Raw genomic sequence first — 23865 nt, 5'->3', positions numbered from 1 at the left:
AATGCTTTGGTGGCTATATCGGGTTTTACTTTGGTGCTCTGATCTTTCTATCGATATCATTTCGCAATGAAAACAAAAATCGATAAAAGAAAGCCAGAACGCGGCTCTGAAAATATATCTTCTTCGCAAAAAGTCAAATCACTTTTTCACCTACTGCGCTCCAGGGCCTTCTCCAACGGTTCAATCCGACGAGGCTTGAAGACTGACAGCAGCGAGGCCGTGACAATGAGGAGTGGCCTCGGGGTCAATTTGAAGAGTGTGGCGGTCTTCACCAGAGGCAGAGAGAAAGGTTGTGCATTTCATTTGCAGAGCTCATTTTCAAATTTGGTGAAAACGCCTACCATTCCATTTTTGTTCGTCCCGTAGGTTCGAACCCATGCGCCAGGAACAACGGCGGTTGTCGACAGCTTTGCTTTCACGTGGGCAGCGGGCGTCGAACCTGCTCCTGCGCCCACGGCCGCTTATCGGAGAACGGCTTTTCCTGCGAGCGCTACGAAGGTTATCTTCTCTACTCTGAGAGGACGAGTCTGAAAAGCATCCACCTCGCCGACGAGAATGACCTCAACTCGCCGGTGCAGCCTTTGGAAAACCTGGCTCTTTTCAAGAATGTCATCGCCTTGGCATTTGACTACGGTCAACATACGCTTGGCACCAATCGCATCTTTTTCAGTGACGTGCACTTTGGAAACATCCAGATGATCAACGACGACTGGACTGGACACTCAGTCATTGCAGAAAGTAAGTGATCGTCATATTCACCGTGTTTTTGATGCTTTGCAACCTGGTAACCAAAGTCATGTTTTTGTCTGTTCCTGAATAATATTTGAATATATCGTGACCCGTCTTTAATGTGATCTGCCGTTCGAAGTTTGATCGCACTAAAACCAAAGCAGCGTCGTCACGCCCAAAAAAATAATTGTGTGCAGTAAGTGACCGTTAAGAGCCCAAACGTAATCGTCGACGGGTCACGCGGTTCCAACACGCTCAGACCGGCCATTTCAGGAAAATCATGGCATTTTCCCCAATTTCACAATGGCAAAAATGCCGGTAATTTCGATTTTAAATGTAGACTGTCATAAAAGGCAAGCTTGTCAGCTCAATAGGTGTATTGCTTTTTACAAGTGTCACTTAAGTATTGACGAGAACACGGCTGGAAAAGAAGAGAGCAGAGAAAATCTCGTCTGCTCGCTCTGGACTCTCCGTGATTGGATGACGTTTCCCCTGAGAACAAGGCTCGGCTCTGGCCAAATCTACACACACACACAGTACAATCACACACGCACACACTGCAGGAAGCTGGCAGAGCGTTGCTGATCCCCTCCTTCACACAACCTCAACTCAGCTGATTCTGCGTTATCAGCCAATTTAATGGATGTTATCGCCTCATTTTTGAAGCAGTGCATCGGAAAAAGTGCAAGCACCTTCATGAGACTTTTACACAATACATCTAGAATAGATAGTTGTTTGAGAAGCAACATTGCAGATATCGATGTTTTTCGGATGAGTTTCAATTCATTTGAACGGATGAAAAATATCTGTAATTCAGTTTTGTCCAGTCTCAACTTTTCATTTATTGATATGTAAGATGTTGTCGTAACCAATTACAGTATTGTAGCCTACTGACGATAAATGACATAGATTATCTTATTTTCTAGATGTTTTATATTGAAATGCTAATTAATTATTTTGTCCTGAGGGAGTAAGCCGGGCACGTCAAATTAAGATAAAGGTTTATCAGTAAAAAGAAAAATACTTTTACTGTCCCCATTTCATCTTTCCTCCCGCCGGTGGGCATCATTTTTGAATCAGCAACAGCTGATATATTTTGCTCGACATAAAAGTGGCATTTTGAACTTGTGCTTGCATCCCGCCATTAATGCAAAGTGCAGATGTTAATCATGCATACTTCCCTAATTAATCTCCACGTCCCCCAATAATTAATCCTTCAACCCACCAACAATTTGCGGCAAACTCGGCCAGATGGCTTTTATTGCAAACTATTAATTAGCAATCGGCTGACTCGGTACACGTCTTGGAGGTTTTGGGTTTGTGGGCTCCGTGCTGGGAATGGACACGCAAACTTTCTTTAACTATTTGTCTTGTTTTGCACGTTTTCCTCTGATGCCGTGATCAGATGTTATGCAAATCCAAACGTCTAAATTTAGTTCTTTTATTGTTTATCATCAGTAACGCTAGCTCCTGTTGTTGACACAATACGGCACATTCAAGTAGCTAATCCCTTGGCCTTTGCCGTGTTCCTCATAATGAAAGGAATTCTGTCTTCATAACAACAAACATGTGTTCTGCTGGATGAAATGCGTAAAGTCAATACGCTTCCTGGGGTGGTGTCTTAGAATTGTGCAAAATCCATAAATCATCGAAGTACCGTGACATTTGAGAGAAAGTTTCATGGGCGCTTTTTAATCTTTTTGGGCAAAGATCCTGATTTTAAATATACTCGAGGCAAAGCTGTTGTTGTGGTTGAAATTTTGACTGGGACAAGGTTACCGTCGTTATTGTTGACGGCGTTATCGTTGCTTTTGTGGTTCTCTTATTGTTCGGTTTCATCGGAAACACTTCCTCTGTGTTTTGTCCCACATAAACGTCAACAAAGCCAACGGGGAATATGAAATGTCCCAACTTGTGACAAATGAGGAATGGAATCACCAAAATTCCCTTGGTGACCTCACATTACCTACTTTACTTGTCTATAATGATGTTTTGCAAATTTCCTGGATTTGTTTTGACATTTTTTAAGACCCGCAAGCTTATGATACTTAATTCCCAACTGGATAATGCAATCATCTTAATTACAGAAGTCGGGAAGTACATTTTGGCAGAGATATGCACTCGAGTGAAGTTTCTGATTTGCACGACTCGATCGGATCTCAACACTTAAAAATTCATGACCCCATAACTAGAACAGTCTTTACTCACGATATTATTTTCAGTTTAACCGGGGGGGCATGGATAGTTGGCAAAAATTACATTTGGTAGAGGTCAGACACATTTTCGCACAACTTGGAAATACGTCTGATTGCAAAAGTCCATCGCGTTGCCAAATAATTGTCCGTCCCGCATGCTCCAGATTTGAGTCGTCGTTTTACGGCAATCACCAAGGAAAGTCATCCAAATTCAAATGGAGTTGACCATCTGTTGTCAATATTTCCAACTCAAATCTTCGGGTCGAAAAACGGAGCTGGCCCGTAATGTAATTACCAAAAACATAAGGGTGCTATTTTCACCCATCTGTCCGTGTACAATAAACATTTCAGAAGACGCTGACAACTTGATTAGAAGGCGAATGATTGAAGGATGGAAGCAAGATGTCTCCGCTATTCACAGAACCTTCATTACCGAGCTCCTCTGACGATGACCTTTGAAAATACGCTGTCTAATGCATGACAATTGCAAGACTCCATTACACCAGATAACCACTGAAGTCAACAAACGTGTTTGAGTTAGTCCTAGTTTTAGCCATGCCCGCAAAATGGAAAGTTCACAATTGCGAAAGATCACCACAATTGAGTACTCCCATCATTCCGTGCCCGCAAATGTTCTTGAAACAACTTTTCAATGTCTTTGAGGGAAATGAACAAGTTAGTTTTGTTGTTGCAGGCGTGGGTTCGGTCGAGGGGTTGGCCTACCACCGAGCCTGGGACATGCTCTATTGGAGCAGCTCCACGACCTCCACCATCACCAGGCAAACCATCGAGCAGAGAGGAACTGGTGTTCTTGGCCGGGAGGCTGTGGTTACGCTTTCTGAGGAAGACCACCCACACGCCTTGGCCCTGGATGAGTGTCAAAAGTCAGTAGTCCAAATTTACTCCAGTCATCACACAGTTCTCGAGGTCTGTCAGAAAAGTTCAAGGACTGCCATCACCATCTGAGTATCTGTTTGGGAGTTGATGAGCTGCTGTCGGTTTAGGATTCATTAATTTTTTTACAAGAGGTGGACGTGGAGGACACGTTTGTAAGTTCGAGATAAAACAGCAAACTACATCAGGTGATTCAATAAATAAATAAATATGGAGCAGCGTTAAGCGATTTAAGCGGCACCGTTAGCGTTTCATGTTTTTTGTGATTCTTATCTATAGATCTCACAGGAGCTGGAAGCCTTGATCGATCCTTGTTGAACTGTTATCTTCTTAAATGTTTCTCGCCAGCCCTCTTGGAGACTTAATAAAACCAGGATATAAATCATTCTTTTTTTTTTTTTTTTACACCATGCAGGTGTTTGTATTTTTAGCACTATCTCACAACCCGTGATGCGTGTCGGTATTATCGTGTTGAAAAGGAGTTGGGCTTTATCTGTGATGAGCTCCTCGTGGGTGAAAGGGAACGAAGCTGTCATGCTGCGCAGTTACAGGCCGGAAAATGTTGATGTCATTGATGCCATCTTTGAATTTTCAACACAACAGAATTGTAAACTGCAGTGAAATGAGTACAATCCATTTTCCAGGCGAGATTAGCAGCTCGCATTGTTTGGCCTTTGACTTGGTGAGGTGAAATAGTGTCGTGGTGTCGCTCATTTGTCCTCTTCCACTTCTCAGCCTGATGTTTTGGAGCAACTGGAACGAGCAGAGAGCCAGCATCATGAGGGCAACTTTATCAGGCAAGAACATGAGGATTATCGTCAGCACGGATATCCTGACACCCAACGGACTGACCATTGATCACAAAGCAGAGAAGCTCTACTTTTCCGACAGAAGCCTCGGCAAGATCGAGAGATGCGATTTCGACGGATCCGCCCGATATGTGAGTATGAATATGCATGTTGTCATCTATGCATGAATCTTGGTGGTGTGCATTCCAATTGACATAAGGGCACAATGTCTTTTCTTTTGGCATGGATTAAACGCGTAGCCCAGCAGCTTGGCCCATCTCAATTAGCAATGCATATGTTGACTGAGCCGGCAAGTCAGCTGCAAAGCCTTCACCTCGGGGTCCCTACCCTACCTAGGCCTCCTGCAGTTCAATTCCCCGTAATGAAGGCATTGCTATGAGATCGCTCGGGGTGCACTCCAATTAAAATGTGTAAATTAAACCCAAAGTGGCTGACGGGCAACTTCAGCAGTTGTCCAGACTGCAAAAGTAAAAGCCTCAACATAGGTGTGCCCCACCTTTTTGTCAATAGAGCTGGCATTTTAAAAAATCCCACGTTACTGCTTATTTATTAAAGTTGAGCAATTCTGGAAGATATCCAAGTAGTAATTAAAAGGCAGAATCACTCGCGCTGTGATGCTATACTGTAGCGGAAAAGCTCACAAGATGGTCGGGTTCAGGATATTAGACCATCCTTTTGTGCCTTGTACATTTCTAATTTACAGTGGTATAATTTGATAATAATATAATTTCATAATAATATAATTAATTTAATAATAATATAATTTAATAATAATATACCATAATATAATATATGTGACAATAATGAAATCTTCTTTGCCCATCAGAAAAAACAGTTTCCCAGAGAAAACCAATGTCTGAAATTTGTTTTTATTCAGAAAAATAGCCGTCTATATTATTGTACTAAATTCAGTAATAATCTAATTAGTCATAATGTAAAGTAATGAAACCCGTTTTGCTTCAATTCAATGGACATTAATCGTCAGTATAATTCATCCATACTGGAATATTGTACACGGCGACGGTCCCAGATCCTAACTCAGTCATATTTGTCGTGATTCACAGAGGATAAAGAAAGTACGTAATATAAATAACAAATCCTAAATGTTCTATAAGGCCAGCGACGCGCAACATCCTGTTTGCATTTCCGCACAAGGCATACGCTTTTGTGTGTAACGCTTCCCAAACCCCCAAATAATTTGCTGGCAGTATGTCGCCCCATCTGGCGCGCGACGCTTCCACCTCGCTCCGTCACTGTCTGGCTCGCACTCATCCCGCGGCCAGTTGTTGCATCTGCGTGCCGGGCTTCTTTAATCAACACCTGTCCTAATCATCCCAGTATGGCACGGGGCTAATGTGACGCCGCTTACAAGCCTGTTCGGCTAATGGCAGCGACGACGGGGCTGCCGCGGGCTAGCGTCCTCTCACGTGAGTCCCACTAGGAGGAAGCTGATGGATTCCTTCTAGCCTGCCAATGACAGTGCAATTGACCCCCCTGCAACATCTGGGTTCAGCACTCGTCTGGGGTGATGTGTTGATTAATGCAAGGACACATTAGGATCTACATTAATTCCTTGGCAATTTCTCTGAATGCTCCTCCGGCCAGATCATGAACAGATGGTTGTGGATGAAAGGGAAATTGCTGACAACGCTCTTGAATATGCTTGTTCCGGCCGGGTATTCGACATGTCCATATTGCTTGGCGCAAATCCTCCAACTGCAACTTCCAGGTCATTGTCAAGTCAGATCAAGGAAACTTCTACGGACTTGCCATCCATGCCGATTTCATTTACTGGTCAGACTGGGCCCGAAGGTCGGTGCTGCGCGCCGACAAATACACGGGCGGAGACGTCAAGGTGCTGCGAGCAGACGTTCCTCATCAGCCCATGGGAATTATCGCCGTTGCTAAGGATACAAACAACTGTGAGTCTATTAAATGTGTGTGTTCAATTGGTCATTTCCAACCAAAGTCTGCTGTAAGAAATGATCCAATTTTCCCCCAAACATATTCGTATCCACCCATTATATGAACCGTACATTTTATGTCATGAATATTGTGACAAAATGTTGATGTTGCCTTTTTTTTTTGTAAAACCGGAACAAAAATTAGCCATAAAACAAATGTACATTTTTTTACTCCTTGCCTTGGGTAACGATGTGAAGGACTGAAGGTTTGTGTGTGTGTTCATAGTATGCATCCATCAATAATATTGTCTGGCAATAATAATAATACGGTAGTTAAGATTAGGTGCTGTGACATGAACGTTTCTTATTGACTTCCATAATGAAGACACTGTCACATTTACATTTTACACGCAGTTTTATGTTCTATGTAGATTATTGCCGACAAGCGCAAACATGCAATTGATTTTTATTCATGTGCGAGATCTCCAAAGCTGCATTTGGGAAAAACATCTTAATATATTTGAGTTTTGCCACAGCAGCTGCACATGAATCGGATTAGAAAATCCCTCCCAGGAGTCATCGCCATCACTCGTAAAGAATCACCTTTGGTCGTGATTCAACTGAAGAAGGCGCATTTCCCTAGAAACAAACGATCACATTGATTACATTTGGAATATCGTCCAGGTAACGGTCGAGTCGATTGAAAAAGAAAACGACGAGGTGTTTGGGTCTCGCGGAAAGCCGGGTGACGGATCACATCCAAACGAGGTTGCTTGCGGATGCTTAGTGCGGCTTTGATTGTTTTTGAAGGTGAGCTCTCACCGTGTCAACATATGAACGGAGGCTGCGGCGACCTCTGCCTCCTGACCGCCCAAGGGAGGGTCAACTGCACTTGCCGCGGAGAACGCGTCCTCCTCGATGACAACAGATGCATGTGTAAGTCCCATTCAATTATGCAAAGGCCACAATCGCTAACCCGTGAAGTATTTGCACCAGCCGATATTGATTTCAATGCTACTTGTCAGGGATTTGTTATTTGGACATGCATAGCTTAACCTTGGTGTTTACAGTCTGGTGGTGGCTAAAGTACGGCCCGCGGGCCTCAGACGGACCGCTGCCAGCTTTCACGTGTCTTAACGAGCAAGAATCCTGATTTTCATGTCAATGATTATCAATGAATTAAACATATTTATCTAAACAGCAGTCGTTAGATATTATGGGTTGTTTTTTATCATATGGCACGTTTACTTTCCATTAGATATTATGGGTTTGACATTGGTTTTTATCATAGGGCACGTTTACTTCCCATTACTGCACATCCCGAATTCAAATTTTGCCCTTACTGCAGCAAAAAAGTCATCTTGCAACATCCACAGCGAGTTTGAGTGTGGGAACGGAGAGTGCATTAGCTACGAGCTTACCTGCGACGGAATCGCACACTGCAAAGATAAATCCGATGAAAAGATGCAGTACTGTGGTAAGAGAGCGCTGGAGTGATATGAATCATGAATCGAATGCAAATGTTTTATGCAAATGGCTCTTCGGGGTTTTCCATCACACTTTTCCAGATAACAGGAACTGCCGAAAGGGTTTCAAGCCCTGCTACAACCAACGCTGCGTGGACAACGGTCACTTCTGCGACGGGATCGACGACTGCGGGGATAACTCCGATGAAGCTTTCTGTGCCAGTGAGTCAAGGCCGCTCGTCGCCGTGTTCAAAGCGTCCTGAAACGACCCCACGTTCATGCTTATATTGTTACAAGCCACAAAAGCACATGCTGCGCTAAGCCTCTCTCCTTCTAATGAGCCCTGAGATTACCGAGGATGCACAAAAGACGAGGCCCACCCTCGACGGACGGCCCCAAAAAGCTGCTTTTCAGTGTCTGGACAATCCTTCTTTTGGTTCTTCACCCAGCAGGCTGCAGACCTTTTGTTTAGTTTGGAAGTCAGCGTAAGAAGCGGTGGAACTGGGGAACAATCCCAAAAACAATGAGAAATTGGGTCTGTTACAAAGAAGAAGAAAAAAATACTTGAATCTCTCTGGTCGTAGGAGTAGCCAAGTTAGGAAAATGTGGGACTTAATGTCAGAAAAATACGGTATTTGGAAAACAGTTTATAACCAAGACAAGCAAGAACCTTGTACCAAAGGAGATTTTTTTTGTATGTGTGCCGTACTTGTAATGCCGACAGTGTGTTACCCTTGTGAAATGTTAATTCCCTCCCCACAGATGTCACATGTGGCTCATCAGAATTAGCCTGCAAGGATGGGAGCTGCGTTCCCGTCCCCGCCTGGTGCAACCAGGTCATCGACTGCGCCGATGCCTCGGATGAAAAAAATTGCAGTGAGTCCTGAAGGCTTTGCATTCCACTTACAATGGAAACATAAAGCCACAGTTGGAGCCGGCCGGCCTCCGGAATATGCGCGTCACTCGGATCACGGAAAATAATGGCCGGAACCTACCTCGAGCTTTTACCGCGGCGGTGACAGACAGTTATTGTGCGCCTGTCGTTTGTATTCAGACCACAGCGACTGCTCTCACTATTACAAGTTGGGGGTGAAAGAAAAAGATTTCATCAGATGCAACTCAACCTCTCTCTGCATCCACCCTTCGTGGATCTGCGACGGCGCCAACGATTGCGGAGATTATGCCGATGAGGCCAACTGCCAGGGTGAGTCGCAGCAGATGGACATCGTTGCCAATGATCTCAATCGATAGGAGAAAGAGCTTCGATTCAAATCTAATGTCAACTTTTTTTTCTTGCTCATTCAGTTTCCCATGAGCAGAAATGTGAGGAAGGCCACTTTTCATGTCCCAGTGGGAATTGCATCTCCAGTGTTTGGCTTTGCGATGGCCAGAAAGACTGCGAGGATGGCGCGGACGAATTCCAGTGCGGTAAACTAACAAATGTCCACTCAGTGACCTGGAAAAAGTTGTTTCAGAACACTATTCCTATCACGTGTTTATCTAGTCATCAAAAAAAGAAGCCTTTTTGCGTTTTGTTCATTTAGCCAGATCCGGCCTTGTTTAACGAGACGACCGAGTAAGACGCACTGATTATTTAGATTGCCATTAAGCAATTTCATATGACTTTGTTTTACTCTCTTATATTGGAGACGGATCTTTTTTGAAAGTCAAATTCACATCCTAAACTCCTCGTCTCCATAGGCTAACAATTAATCAGCAATCTGATTATTGTTCTTTTGAAGGGCATATGCTAAGCAGCTTCCTTGCCATGCCTCATTTTAAATGGGTAACAAGCCGAGACGCTATTGACTCTAGATGGAGACTGATAGCATTTTTTTTTTTTTTGTATCGCTTTTGACAAGTTACAAAGTCTACAAAGTGACCGTTGCTAAAATTCCCCAAGGTTTACAGGCTCTGTTCAGTTGAGCACGACTATTTAATTGGCGAACTTGCATTGCACTGCACTGGGGGAGAATCATTTATTATATGTACAGCAGCCTCAGCGAGCCATAGGTCGGGCTGTTTAAATGGACCGAAACGGAATGTGCTTCAACTTCAGTCAGAGTTTGATTTCATTGTTGTTCAGAGGCAAAGTTAGTATTGTTTAAAGCATAGGTGTCAAAGTCAAGCCCGGGGGCCAGATACGGCCCACCACATCATTTATCATCATGTGGCCCGCGAAGACAAATTGTGCATCGACTTCATGTGTCAATACTAAAATTGCAAATTGTCTTTACTTTTAAAAAACAAAAGAGATATTACTCCGTTTTTATTATCATGCAGCTTTTTCAAATATTTGCGCCGTTTTCACTCGTCTCTGATTTCAAAACGTATTCATCAGTTTGATGTGTAGCTTATAGTGTATATCATGTATGGTTTACATTTTTATTTTATTTTGACACTGACGTGATGCATATTATGATTGTGATCATTATTAGTCAAATTGTTCCAAATCCAGCCTTGTTTTTCTGCGATTCCATCACTGGTCATTCTGAGAAGATTAATACCAAACGCAGTTGTATTTGCTGAGGATATTACAAGCCCTTGCCTGGTTTGTCTTCCCTGTCTGAGCGGCGCCTTTGTTCACATTTCCGTCGCTAGGCAGCGGAAGGCAGTTCTGGCTTGGCATTCATTTGTCTTTGAGTTATCTGATATGTTGTTTAAATTATTGTCGCAGGGGTGCATTACACACGAGCTTTTCCATTTCCTCATTTGCTGCCAGTGTGAAATAATGACAGCCCCCGTGCTTCATATTTGCCGAATAGATATGAATTATTCCAACGTTCTGAATAGCATTTCAGGACAAGTAGACAATAGTCCCGTTCGGCTGCGTTAATTATCATATAAAAAGCTCCAGCCGCCGTTAATCTGACTGGAAAAGCTAAAAAAAAAAAAGAGTTTCCGGAAAATGTCATCGCATTTCAAATAATTTCCAATTCTACATCCTCTTGGATAAAATAATCATTTGTCACTCGGCTGAGGAGAATATGCTTTAGCGCTTGGTGTGAGAAAGAAAAGAATACGGTGACTTTGATACATTTAACATGTCAGGCCTGCTATTTTGTAATGCACTTGAAGTGCAAATTTGCCTTCACGTACAGCGAGTCTGCATAATCACACTTTCCGCTTTTAGCCATTTAACATGCTTCGAAGCGTTATCTTACATCTTCAAAGTCTGACAGCAAGGTAAATGCACAAGAAGCTTCACAAGCAGAATCCATAGCCATCTTCTTCTTTTTTTTTGCCGTCACCTGACCCGCAGCGCGCATCCTTCTTTTCCTCTCTCGTCAGAGCTGGCAACGGCGAGAAAGCCGACATTGAACGACTCCCGGGAGGGAGGGGCGGGAACGCGGAGTGACTTACAGACAGACGCGCACTCAACGCACATCATGACAATATGTGCATTTCCACATCATCATGGCTAGCCACCATGCCTTTCCATTAACCTCTAACTGTTTCCCATCAGCACCGGCTGCTTCTTACCAAATAGATGACAGGAAATTACCCCGGATAATCAATTCCTCCGAGCTTTGATATTTAAAAGCGTGTTGCATGGAGGCCATCATCATTAGCTTAGTTTCACCAGCCGAGCTGTATGGCCACATTTAATCGTAGACGACAATTAAAAAAAAAAAGTACATATAAAAGGCTAAACGTGCCAGTGGATGAGTGTGACCTACCCGCAGGGTACCGTTTTTTGTTTCAGTTCAAAAAACAAGCACATATTTTTGCCTCAGGAGGTATAAGTACACGTAGCATTATGCTAACCATGCAGAGACACAGACAAGCTAGTGGGGTCATGATTATACAAATAATTGTATGGAAATCTCCTCCAGGTCATACATATAAATCCATCAATCGAAAATCGCTTGGTGTTGAAGTGTGTTGTTATGTTGCCGCGTAAACAATTTCTTACTTTCTGTGTGTGACCCTGAAGTGTCATTACGGGAAATATTTGGATGTGAATAATACAAGCACGGCGGTAACTAAGTGTGCTTTCTCGTTCCATGTATTCTTTTCTTTTGTGTCATCTGAGCGGTGCTTAATGGCAAAGAAAATTCAAACCAGGAGGCCGGGCGTCTTTCGTTTGATAAAAAATAAATACCCTCAGCCCTTTCAAGTGTGTGTGGTAATTTGTCCCCAATGTGCCCATTGATTTTTTTGTCCCCCACCCTCCCGTCTTGGCTCTGCAGACTCGTCATGCTTGTGGAACCAGTTTGCCTGCTCCAAGAATAAATGCATCGCCAAACAATGGCTGTGCGACGGCGAGAACGACTGCGACGACGGCCTCGATGAGAGCGTGCAAATATGCGGTAAATGCCCGTTAAGTTGTCGACAGGAAAGGTCGCGCCGACTGCGTGACGGGACACAACGCCTTCTGTTTCCTCAAGCAGAGCAAAAAAAAAAACAATGTACCAAAATAAAGCAATCTTAATGAGAAGATTATAAGGAGACTGCAGGCGTCTCTGATGACTCAGGTGGTCATAAATAGATTTTTAACGGAGGTCCACGAGGCACAGTTACTTCGGGGGATGAAGACGCGTGCGAGTCATGAAAAGCAGATGAGCAGATTAGCGTTCATCAGGAAATATTTACATCACGGACTAAAGCCGTGCAAGTTTTAATCACAGCCAACTTTTTTCAAATAAGCTTGGATTTGAAGTAACCAATTTGTTTACAGTTTTATATGGGAGTAGATGTCAGTCAATGGGCCAATCGATATTTGCCAAGGGCCTTTAAAAATATCCAGCCTGTTTTCTCTCTTCTGCTTCCTCCTTGAGAATGTTTTTGTGGCTTCAAAAAATACAGTCGGATTATAAGAAAACAGTCAATTGATTGCATTCTATTTTTACGAATGCAATTATACCTTGACCATGAATCCAAATTGTTACGGCTTTTGTTTTTTCCGTCAGGCTCAGTGACATGCGCCCCAGGGCTGTTCAGCTGCCCGGGATCATATGCTTGTGTTCCGAAACGCTGGCTCTGTGATGGCGAGAGAGACTGCCCTGATGGGAGCGATGAACTTTCTGCAGCTGGCTGTGGTAAACTCAAAACTTGCTGTCTTATCAAAGTTGACCAGGTCACTGCTGCAGTTAGGCTTTTTTTTTTTTTTTATCAAACACTTTGGTGAATCAGATCAGCCAGAAATCACAAAACACTGTTATTACGTACGAAGCAAATAATATTAAAATGCAAACATAGCATTTCAAAACGATTACCCTGGCGGCCGCATGGCGATTAGACTCCTGATCGATGTCAATGGAAGCTTTGCGAGTATATCGTTTTTTGTCCATTACCTTCCCCTTGATATTTATGTAAAAAGCTTGGAAGCCATTACGGAGGGGAGAAAAATAAGTCTTCTTGAGCTGTGCACTTTGTTCGTTGACTTTGAATCCATCGAGAGTCTGCAATAATATTGCCAGCCAGCAGCCTTGAAATATTTTTGCAGCTCATTTACATTGCTGCCAATGCCCACTCAGCATTTTCACACAAATGATTATTATTCCGTTGAAGACTTTGCGTCGTTGTGCTTTTTAGCACCCAACAACTCGTGCGACGACAGCTCCTTTCACTGCCACAACAAAGCTTGCATCCCCCAGCGATTTGTCTGCGACCACGACGACGACTGCGGAGACGGATCCGACGAGTCTGCGGAATGCGGCAAGTCCACGACTTTGGCGCCCTTTTGCTCTGAATATTCATTTGCCGTTTATCGCGATGACCTCATTTGCATGCGCTCGACTTCTTCTCTTTCATTCCAATTTTTAATAGGATAGCCTAATGACAGCTCGGGGCTGCGAATGACAGTAGGAAAACGAAAATGAAGTCAAAAATGCCAATGCACCTCGAACAAGCTTCATAAATGATTAAAATGATACGGAGAATTATTGTTGATTAAATGAAACAATCTGGAATGAGATTTTTTTTGGGGCATAAGACAATGAGCTGTCATTTGTTTATTTTGATGAAACTGATGATACGTTGTGCAAAAAAAATAGAAATATATTTTCCACCACTGTTGCCAGGCTCTTATCGCAGAATTGAGTCGGCCGTTAAACTGGCTTGTCAGTGTGCAGCTTGCAGAAAATGCGTGTGTCCGTCTTTGTGCAGTGTACCGCTCGTGCGGATCGGGAGAATTTCGCTGCGGGGACGGCCGCTGTCTTCTCAGCGCGCAGTGGGAGTGCGACGGCTACGCCGACTGCCCCGACCGCTCGGACGAACTGCCTCTCAACCTCAAATGTCTGGCCGCAGGTAAGAGTGCCGTTTGACTCCCAGCTGGAAGCTTTGAAACAGACTTGCCGGCAGTGATGAGGACACGCCATTGGAACAAAAGCCGTTAGAACCCAGCGAGCGCCCGTGACTAAATGGTTCAAGGTCCTACGTCAGGACAAAAAACAAAGAAAATCCCCCAGCGACTTTGCTTTATGCACATCTCTGTCTTTTCAGGAAGTTTGTGCAACGGCTCCTTTTTCATGTGCTCCAACGGACGCTGTATTTCCGAGGGCAATCTCTGCGACGGGAGAGACGACTGCGGCGACCAGTCGGATGAGAGAAACTGCAACGTCAATGAGTGCTTGAATCGACGAGTGAGCCGCTGCACGCAGGACTGCCAGGATCTCGCTGTTGGCTACAAGGTAAGAGCCCGCTACAAACCGACTTCATTGGGTGCGAATCTTTGTCGGCCGGTGCATCTTTTGTTCGTATTTTAAATGCCATATTTGTCAAACAGCTGGTTAGGAAGTTGCTATGAGGGCCCCATTGTAGTGTTGATGAAAAACGGGGGCACCCTCCATCATTTAAATTGCCCATCCCTGCCCTCGAGGCCATAATCCAAAAAACGATGACTCAGCGCAATCTGACTAGATGCGTAAAGGTTCTTCTGTCTTCTAGCAGAGCCATGAAATCATTGCTCCATTGTTGCTTTTGTCTTATTGTGGGAATCGTGTTTGGAGCGAAGAAAGTAATCCCGTTTTGTTCGTCGACTCCACTAATACATTTTTACCGAGTTCAAATTCGAAGATGCCGGCCGAGCGCCTTCTCAAGGTGGATCGTGGAACGTTTCGCGGCTGCTGCTAAATCCGTCCCGAGCTGGTAAAAGCGGGAGGGCCGTGCATACGTTGACTTTTGCGATCACTTTGAATCTCTCAAGGACACTTTAATCAGATGCCAACAAGTGCTTGCGCTCACTGCCTATTCCTGGTGTGCGATGTCAGGGTGGAATCCGGGTCAAGGCCGCATCCGGCGTAGCCTCGGCCATCGCTGCTGTCACACTGTGAATGTTTATGCCTTCAGCCTTGGATTTGTCTCCTTCTCCGCTGGATGCCCAAGATGCGAGCGACTCGCTGTGTCTGAAAAGAAGCTGAAAGCGCAATAAACTTGCGCTTTCCTGCCGTGACGGGGTCACAACTGGATAAGGAGCACATCGATGTGGACCTTGATATTCAGACATTTGTGGTCTCAGCAGTAGACTGGAGACTAGCCAGCCAATATGCACAACAGTAGCTGAGACCAGCATTCTTGGTCACGTCGTGTCTCTCAAATGGACCTTCTGGTTCTCCGATCAGTGCAAATGCTGGCCCGGCTTCCGCTTGAAGGACGACGGCAGGACTTGCGTGGATGTGGACGAATGCTCCAGCAGCCTCCCCTGCAGCCAGCGTTGCATCAACACCTACGGCTCCTACAAATGCTTGTGCGTGGACGGCTACGAAGCCCTCCAGCGCAACCCGGACGTTTGCAAAGCTGCATCAGGTTGGCGTAGATTCAGCGTTTCATTTTTCTCTCATTAGAATTCAAGTGTTGACTGAGAAGCCATTTGCATGCGTTCCCCTTTGCAGCCGAAGAGCCTTTTCTCATCATGGCCGACCACCACGAGATTCGGAAGCTGAGCGTGGATGGCTCCAATTACACCATCTTGAAACAGGTAAGGCAAATGACCTTTGGCCTTGCCACCTTAGCTACCTTGTACCGTTTCGTGCCATGGTAACTGACGCTGCAACGGAAGGAATATTTTGGAACCCTTGACCCAAATGTTTCCAAGAAACCTTTGAATATACGAGTCATACTGAAGACAGAAAACAAACCTAGCATGTCCGCGTCGTGTCATTTGATAAAATATTGAAGATGTAGAGCAGAAAATCAGCAACGGTTGCTTTCTCGGTGTGTAAAACCGGGAATGCTTTTTTGGAACACGACTTGATGACAAACTTGTCGTTAACTTTGCCGGAAGCTTTCTATACTTTCCACAGGGACAGTCAAAAATGTAGATCTGAGCGTGCTGATACTAAAAAGGCGCATGCTGATTTAATCTCAACAGATGATATTCGAAGTAGTGCGACGCTCCCGAGGGGCACTTTGGCGCCTGTCTGGGAAGGTGTTGATGATCTGATGAAGATGTCTCATTTCACCTGCCGGATTATCTGGCACCTTTTCAAGGCAGCATCCGAGTGAGACAGAAGGGGGAGGGGAGTGTTTTTCAAAGTGTCTGCTCGTCTGAGTGACAATGAGGTCCTGTGAGGCGGGTAGAAGCGTGAGACTCGCACTGCCGCATTGATTGGACCCAACGTGCTATTCCAAAGGCCATCATTAAAAATCGAATGATATATATTGTTATTTTTTCTTTGTGTGATTGCCAGGGCCTTAACAACATCATACATATCGACTTTGACTACAAGAAGGAATTCATCTATTGGGTGGACTCGACCCGGCCCAGTGGGAGGAAGATCAACAGGATGCGACTCAATGGCAGCGACCTTAAGGTAATTGTCCACTCGGCTCTTTGTCAATCAATCAGATATTTTCATAATAATAAGATTATAATATATCATCTATTTATAATATAATAATTAGAATTATTATAATGTTATAATATTTTCAATATAATAGTTATACTAATAATAATATCATTAATAATAATAATATTTGCAGCAATGTTTGATGGAAAATTATAAAAAGTAGTAAACATACCTCTGACTGATTTCCAAGAACGTGTTTTATCAAAGTCATTGGGTGGGCGTCAAGTACCGCACTCCACACATCTCATTAATATTTGGCGGGTATGTCGACGGGATTATGTTTTGCGCAAGAGGATAAAGTGTCTGAATTGAATATTCTCAAATAAGTTAATTAAAAGAAGCTTTTATACTTCTAAGCTCGACACGAGTACGACAAGGCGATAGGTCTCGTCGCAATGCAAATTTATCTGAATAATGAAGAGATAAATTGAATTGATAAGTTTGCTCTGCAAGCTGCTCATCAGTGTCCATTCTTCATCTCAATTTAAGTACTATCTCCTTTGCGTCAAACCTGCCATTTGGAAGAAAGGTATCGGCCTAATTATTACTTTCTGTTTACACAACGTTTTCCAAGTTTCATCAAAAAGGTTGTTCATTATGTGCTTTCTCCGTAACGATGAATAAACTCACCTTGGCGATTCTAAGAAACACATTCAAACTCACCAAGTCAAATTCTGAATAATGTCATGATTGTGAAGTTTGGAGCAGAAAGTTTATTTGACAAATATGTTCTTTGTGCCGCCTGAGGCCTTTTTTGAAGATTCTGCGCAATGAAGGACATGTTGGTGTTTTGATTTTGCGCTTTAAATTGGCTTCTTGGGTGAGAGCCTAATGGTTTGCCAAGACGATATATTTTCTTGGTAATGACGAGAGAGAACGCCTCAAAGCGCATCATGTTGTTTAATGGCAGACAGAGTGCTGTGTTCACGGCATCTGCTCGATCTGCCAGCTGGAGAGATTTATTGGGATATCGATGGCACTCCCACATACTTGCACATTTCTTTTTTTTTTTCCTTCCCCATCCGTTGACTACCTTCCATCACTTTTGCGCTAATTCACTCACAAAGCGGCGCTTGCCAACACTTCCATCTTTCTACTCCTCCCTTGTCCCCAGGCATATCTGCTTAAAGCAGAAAATTTACGTTTCCGCAGATGGAATGGCCGTTGATGCGAGGCAGCCGCTTTGCGTTACAATTACTGACTGGTGCCAGATAACAATTGGCTCTAAGTGTTTGATAATTGCACTGGGGGGGATTGTCCTTTTTAGCCCGTAGCACATTTCCAGCGCACCCGATGGAGTTTTTTCTAAAGATGAATATAATATTTGTAATATAATATAATATCATGTCTTTTTTGCTGGACTTATACACAGCTGAAATGACGACATGACTTTTGTAAGATCGCCTTCATGAGTTTGTCAGTCCACAGCCACAATACTTTGTGAATCAATCATGAATTGATTATTTCTATTCTTTCTTTATTTATATCCGCCGTGCCACGGCAGAAATGTTTGGAGCACCGCGTCTGTAGTTTCTCATTGAAGTCACTGTATGCGCCGTACACAATGATTCCTGTTTGGAATAACAGATGGTTGATAGCTGTAAGATGTGTATAAGTGGCCGTGTGATCTACAAAAAGACGCATCTTGCTTTCATGTGTATTTCCGAACCACATTCAGTAGCTGCAGTCTGGCATTTATCACCAAGCTCCCCTTCATTGATTTCATCTTGTGGCTGTTTTCATTTTTGCACTTTGCCCGCCTACCGGCTCTTCCGATAGCATGCGCAGAATACCAAAAAGAAATAAACAAATGGGAGAATAAAGGCACAGGACAAGACCAATGTTGCCAACAACAGCAAGTCACAGAGACATCACAAACACGGAAGAGTGACAGAGAAGAAATTGCTGCCTCGGAAGTATTGATTTCTCTCCTCACTATTAATGGTGCGCTCGCTCCAAAGCTAGTTTTGAATGAAAATGCTTCATTATGCTGAAAGTCAACAAACAAATTGCTTCTGCTGTGGGCCTTTTTCACTCTTACTTCATTTGGACGCCTTGTTTAAAAGGAATGTTTTGCAATTAGACTCCAACACAAGTATGGCAAGTTCGACGTGCCGGTACTTTTGTTTTGTAGTTGTTCAAGCATGGCCAGGTAAGACGCGGCGGTGAAACGGACTATTTTGTATCCTCAGATTGTCCACAAAACAGCAGTTCCCAGCGCCTTGGCGGTGGACTGGATCGGAAAGAATCTTTATTGGTGTGATGCTGAGAAGAAAACGCTGGAGGTGTCCAAAGCCAATGGTCTCTATCCAACTGTGCTGATCAGCTCAGGCCTCAAGAACCCCACCGATCTCGTGCTGGACCCGCAAACCGGGTATGTGCATCTAATGATCACCGTCGTCTCTGTTTTTTGGCCCAGATTTCTTCTCGTGGCGGCAATTCCTGTGCGGTGTCATTGTTTTTAAGTGGATCAGGATCTGAACTCTTGTGTTCTACTGACTAGGTATGTGTTCTGGGTAGACTGTTGCGAACCGCCGCACATCGGCCGCATCGGTATGGACGGCCGCGAGCAAAGGGTCATCGTGGACAAGGAGATCTATAGCCCCACCGCTCTCGCTATCGATTATACCAACAAGAGGCTCTACTGGGCGGACGACAACCATATCCTTTTTGCCAATATGGAAGGCACGCAGAGACACAAAGGTACTTATCGGAAAGAGGAGCATTTTTGTCTCAAGACAATATTTACCTCTGAGAATAGCAAGATGTTTACCATCTGTCCCTCGCCAGTGTCCTACGATCACATCCAAGGCGTAATGGCGCTGACCTTGTTCGAGGACTTCATCTACTGGACGGACGGCAAATCCAAATCACTCCGGCGAGTTCACAAGACGAGCGGCGCTCAAGGGCTGGAGCTCCTCAACTCTTGGCAAGCCATCAAATCCATCAAGGTCTACCACTCTCTGCGCCAGCCTGAAGGTAGAAAGTCCATCTGGCACTGGCAGTCTCCTTGAGAGGTTTTGCCTGGAGTGTCCCGACTCACGTTTGTCGCGCCTCTACGCAGTGGCCAAGCACCAGTGTCAGATTGCAAACGGAGGTTGCAGCCACTTGTGTCTGCTCTCCCCCGGCGGGGGACACCAATGCGCCTGCCCCAGTAATTTCTACCTCGCTGCTGACAACAAGAGCTGCCTCTCCAACTGCACGTCCAGTCAGGTCAGCAATGATGACGTTCCTTTCCAGTCTTCATCGCAACTTCCCCCCAAGGCAAACTGCACGGCTTTGCTTTGCCAGTCTTCATTTCACTGACATGCTCTACCGACCCCGTGCGATGCTTGAGTATTGATTTGTGTCTTGGCTTTGAAGCTAAAATGGAGGATTCGTGTCGACTTAGCGCATATTCTTCTCTTCTCCAACAGTTTCGCTGCGGGACGGATGAGTGCATCCCGTTCTGGTGGAAATGCGACACGGTGGATGATTGCGGGGATGGCTCGGACGAACCTGCAGATTGCCGTGAGTACACTTGGTTCCAAAAATCGGAATTACCGCAAATAGGCCACAAACACAACATTCTTAACGCAGAGCCACTTTAAGTGACTTTCTTGCACTTCATTTCCGAGGCCATTTGACAGCATGGACTTTCTATTGCTATGACAACAGCGGAATTCAAATGCCAGCCAGGACGTTTTCAATGCGGCACCGGTCTCTGCGCCCTTCCTCCTTTCATCTGCGATGGAGAGAATGACTGCGGCGACAACTCGGATGAAGCCAATTGCGGTGAGTGAGTGAATGACACGCTGAGGACATCAAAGAGGACAAATTCATTCATTTCAGTCACTCCGAGCTTTTCCCAGCACTTTTTTTTTTTACGGAGCTGATTAGGACCACAATAGTGCCACGCATGAAAGTAACACTTTTGTGATGGTGACGAATGAAACAACGACCCCAAATCGGAAGGACATTTCTTTTCTATCTTCTTGGTTGATAGTGTGGGAGTGACAGAGTCCTTTGCTGGAGTTGAAGCTCCAGCTACACGCAAATATTCCATATTTTTGTTTTTGGGAGGACTAGTCCGTACATTGTGTCCCCTCACAAATATAAATAAAGCATCTCTCAAGATGATGGGCTAATGGGCTCGACTGTAACAAAGAAAATGGACGGACGGCTGGATATTAATGTGGTTGATGTTTTTTTTCAGAGACATACATTTGCCTCTCAGGCCAGTTCAAGTGCAACAGGAAACAGAAATGCATTCCTCTCAATCTGCGCTGCAACGGTCAAGACGACTGCGGCGATGGAGAAGACGAAACGGACTGCCGTAAGTTCACGACGAAATGAAAATATCAGGTCCCCCGTATTCAATGTCTTTTTTCTTGTCCCCCCAGAATAATCGAAACGGATTTAAAGCATTTTCGAGAGGAGCTCTTTGAATACATTGAGACCTCTTTGTCTCCACGTCAGACTATCGCTCTGCATTCACGTCTTTCCTTTTACTCCGTTTATCTTGCGTGTGATTGCGATAGGGGTGACGGCGGGGGCGACTGAGAATGGAAAGGCGTTCGGAAGGAGAAAAGAAATGCTCCAATTAGGGGGAAAGTAATGACTTCACCCGAATGTGGTTTTGAATGCTGTGTTGCAATTAACACTGCGGCAGCCAATATCAACATGCTCTCTGAGATAGTCGTGCTAATATTCCAGATTGATTTGATAATACACTCGCATTCTGCCGTGTTTGCGCGTGCAGCCGAGAGTACGTGCTCCTCTGAGCAGTTCCAGTGCAAGGCCTCCATGCACTGCATCTCCAAGCTGTGGGTCTGCGATGAGGACCCCGACTGCGCCGACGGGTCAGACGAGGCTAATTGCGGTGAGTTGCGCAAATCCACTTAAGCATAAATCACAACATTGCGCTTTCCTCCCTTCGAGCCACCGGGGTTGGGGGAACGTGATTTAAGCGGAATCAATTTTACACTCGGCTCGTCTCAGACCTCGAGACGTATCAGTCTCGAGCTACAGATTGCACGTTATGTGCACGCACGGCTGCCAACCAACTGCGATGAAACCTCTCGGGTTGTTCAGCTGACCTTGAAATTTGTGTTGGAATACTTTTAGAACAAAAGTTTATCTTCACACAATCAAAGGTTGCTTGTTACTACTCACCTCGGTTGGCCACATGCGATATTCAGTAAAAGTGAAAAAGAAAGTGGAACTGGATTATGGCCAAAGGGTCGAAGACTAAAAGGACAGGTTGTCTTTTATTTCCTCACTTTTGTTTGGTTTGCTCGGCTGCTAACTGTGAATGATTCAACATTGTTATGCTGCAAAAAATGGTCCTGAATCTCTTTTGAAGCAGGTTGTATTTATTTTTTTGGGGGGGGGAGGTGTCACAAGGGTGCGCTGGGGTATTTCATCTTCTGGTGTGTTCGCCTCTGGTGAACAGACTGCGTTTTGAACTCTGTGTCAAACTTGCTGAGGCGAAAACCCGCAGGATACCACCATTACGCCCACAAAATACGATCGCAAGCGCCGCATTAATATTCATGCTCTTTGAAGCTGCTTTTTTTTTTGTCTTATTGTTTGTTTGCACCTGACGAAAAAGATGAAAAGACCTGCGGACCTCATGAATTCCGCTGCGAAAATAACAACTGCATCCCGGACCACTGGAGGTGTGACAGCCAGAACGACTGCGGAGACAACTCAGACGAGCAGAACTGCAGTGAGTAACCCGACTCATCCGCCTGCCGTCACTTGGGTTTGTCAGCAACGCGCCAAAACGGGAGCCCGCCCTTCAAACGCATACCCCTGTGGCGCTATCAAGTCAATTGTGCAAAAGTTTCAGTCATCCGTTACTCCTAAATGATTGCTCACGTTACTTGGTTGCCATGGGAACCGAACGCCGTCATAAATCAAGGAGTCACTGGATTGTGAATATTTATAATTCAAATTGTTCAAAGACTGTGTGCCGGATATACACATGATTAAAACAATATTAAGATCAAAATCAGGTGTCAAAGTCAAGGCCTGGGGGCCAGATACGGCCCGCCACATCATTTTATGTGGCCCGTGGACAAATTGCGCATCAAATTCATGTCGTGACTGAAATTGCAAATTGTCTTCACTTTTAAAAATCATCTTTTTCAAATATTTGAACAGTTCTTACTAGTCTAATTTGAAAATGAGTTTGTTTTGTAGCTTATACTGTTCATAATATGAGGCGTTCGTACATTTATTCGGGTTGACATAATGGCCCTCCGAAGGAAACTATGTGGCCCCTGAAATAAAACATTTGTCTATGTCTTTATAAGTTTCTTATTCTTCATACTGTAACTGCTCAATCCACACCGCTGGGACATTTGATTGTACCGTATTAAACCGGCTGGCTCATAAATAAAACGTAAGGAGGCAAAAATATTGCTTTTTTTTTTTCATTGTAAACTTTGAATTGAGTAGCGACGCGCACATGCGTGTACAATACACACACACACACACACACACGGCCCAGGATAATGAGGGGGAGAGCCCAGAGAGTGGATCTGATGCAGCTGTTTAGCTGCGTCCTAATATGGTCCTTTGGGACACACTAAATGGCAGCAACACGCTTTTTGGCTTCCGAGAGTTTTGCCCCCGTCGATTGCAGAAGCAGAATTGAATGCATTTACATGGTGATCAGCTTTGCCAGCAGCCTCCGCTCTTATCCCGAATCAGCCGTACAAAATGAGTCTAATTATCTCCAATTGCGTCCTTGTTGTTGTTTTTCAAGGCATTAGTACACGGCTGTGAACACAAACATTTGGCTAATAACGATATCGGGGGGGATGCTTTCTGGAAATCTGATTTACATGATTGCATTGCTTTTTTTTTTCCAATATCTAATTTATTCTTTTCTTGGCAGCACCCGTCACCTGTAACCATAAAGACTTTGCCTGCGCAAACGGAGACTGCATATCCTCCCGATTCCGCTGCGACGGGGATTACGACTGTTTGGATAATTCGGATGAGGCAAGTTTTTCTTTGACCTTGAAACACCCTGGGAAGACATGAACATAAATATCTGACAATAATTTAAAAAAAGGTGGATTATA

General features: G+C 44.4%; 1 protein-coding gene across 1 annotated transcript in view; it reads left to right on the top strand.

Annotated features, from left to right (window-relative positions):
* The window catches only part of LOC119115382 (low-density lipoprotein receptor-related protein 1B-like), a 136665-nt gene that overhangs the window by 96175 nt on the left and 16625 nt on the right, over positions 1-23865 (top strand). Inside the window, 29 exon segments of the mRNA XM_037239819.1 lie at positions 165-289; positions 367-738; positions 3619-3808; positions 4554-4758; positions 6357-6549; positions 7342-7467; positions 7880-8008; positions 8100-8219; positions 8760-8873; positions 9052-9201; positions 9303-9425; positions 12191-12310; positions 12911-13039; positions 13536-13658; positions 14109-14249; positions 14445-14632; positions 15563-15746; positions 15833-15918; positions 16631-16753; positions 18982-19163; positions 19293-19492; positions 19580-19768; positions 19854-20002; positions 20206-20299; positions 20447-20563; positions 20985-21104; positions 21531-21650; positions 22383-22499; positions 23676-23782. Of these exon segments, the coding sequence (XP_037095714.1) occupies positions 165-289; positions 367-738; positions 3619-3808; positions 4554-4758; positions 6357-6549; positions 7342-7467; positions 7880-8008; positions 8100-8219; positions 8760-8873; positions 9052-9201; positions 9303-9425; positions 12191-12310; positions 12911-13039; positions 13536-13658; positions 14109-14249; positions 14445-14632; positions 15563-15746; positions 15833-15918; positions 16631-16753; positions 18982-19163; positions 19293-19492; positions 19580-19768; positions 19854-20002; positions 20206-20299; positions 20447-20563; positions 20985-21104; positions 21531-21650; positions 22383-22499; positions 23676-23782 (4336 nt within the window).

The sequence above is a fragment of the Syngnathus acus genome, chromosome 21, assembly GCF_901709675.1.
Source record: "Syngnathus acus chromosome 21, fSynAcu1.2, whole genome shotgun sequence".
Lineage (NCBI taxonomy): Eukaryota > Metazoa > Chordata > Actinopteri > Syngnathiformes > Syngnathidae > Syngnathus > Syngnathus acus.
The sequence above is the reverse complement of the archived record's forward strand: the minus strand, read 5'-3'. Positions and strand labels throughout refer to the sequence as shown.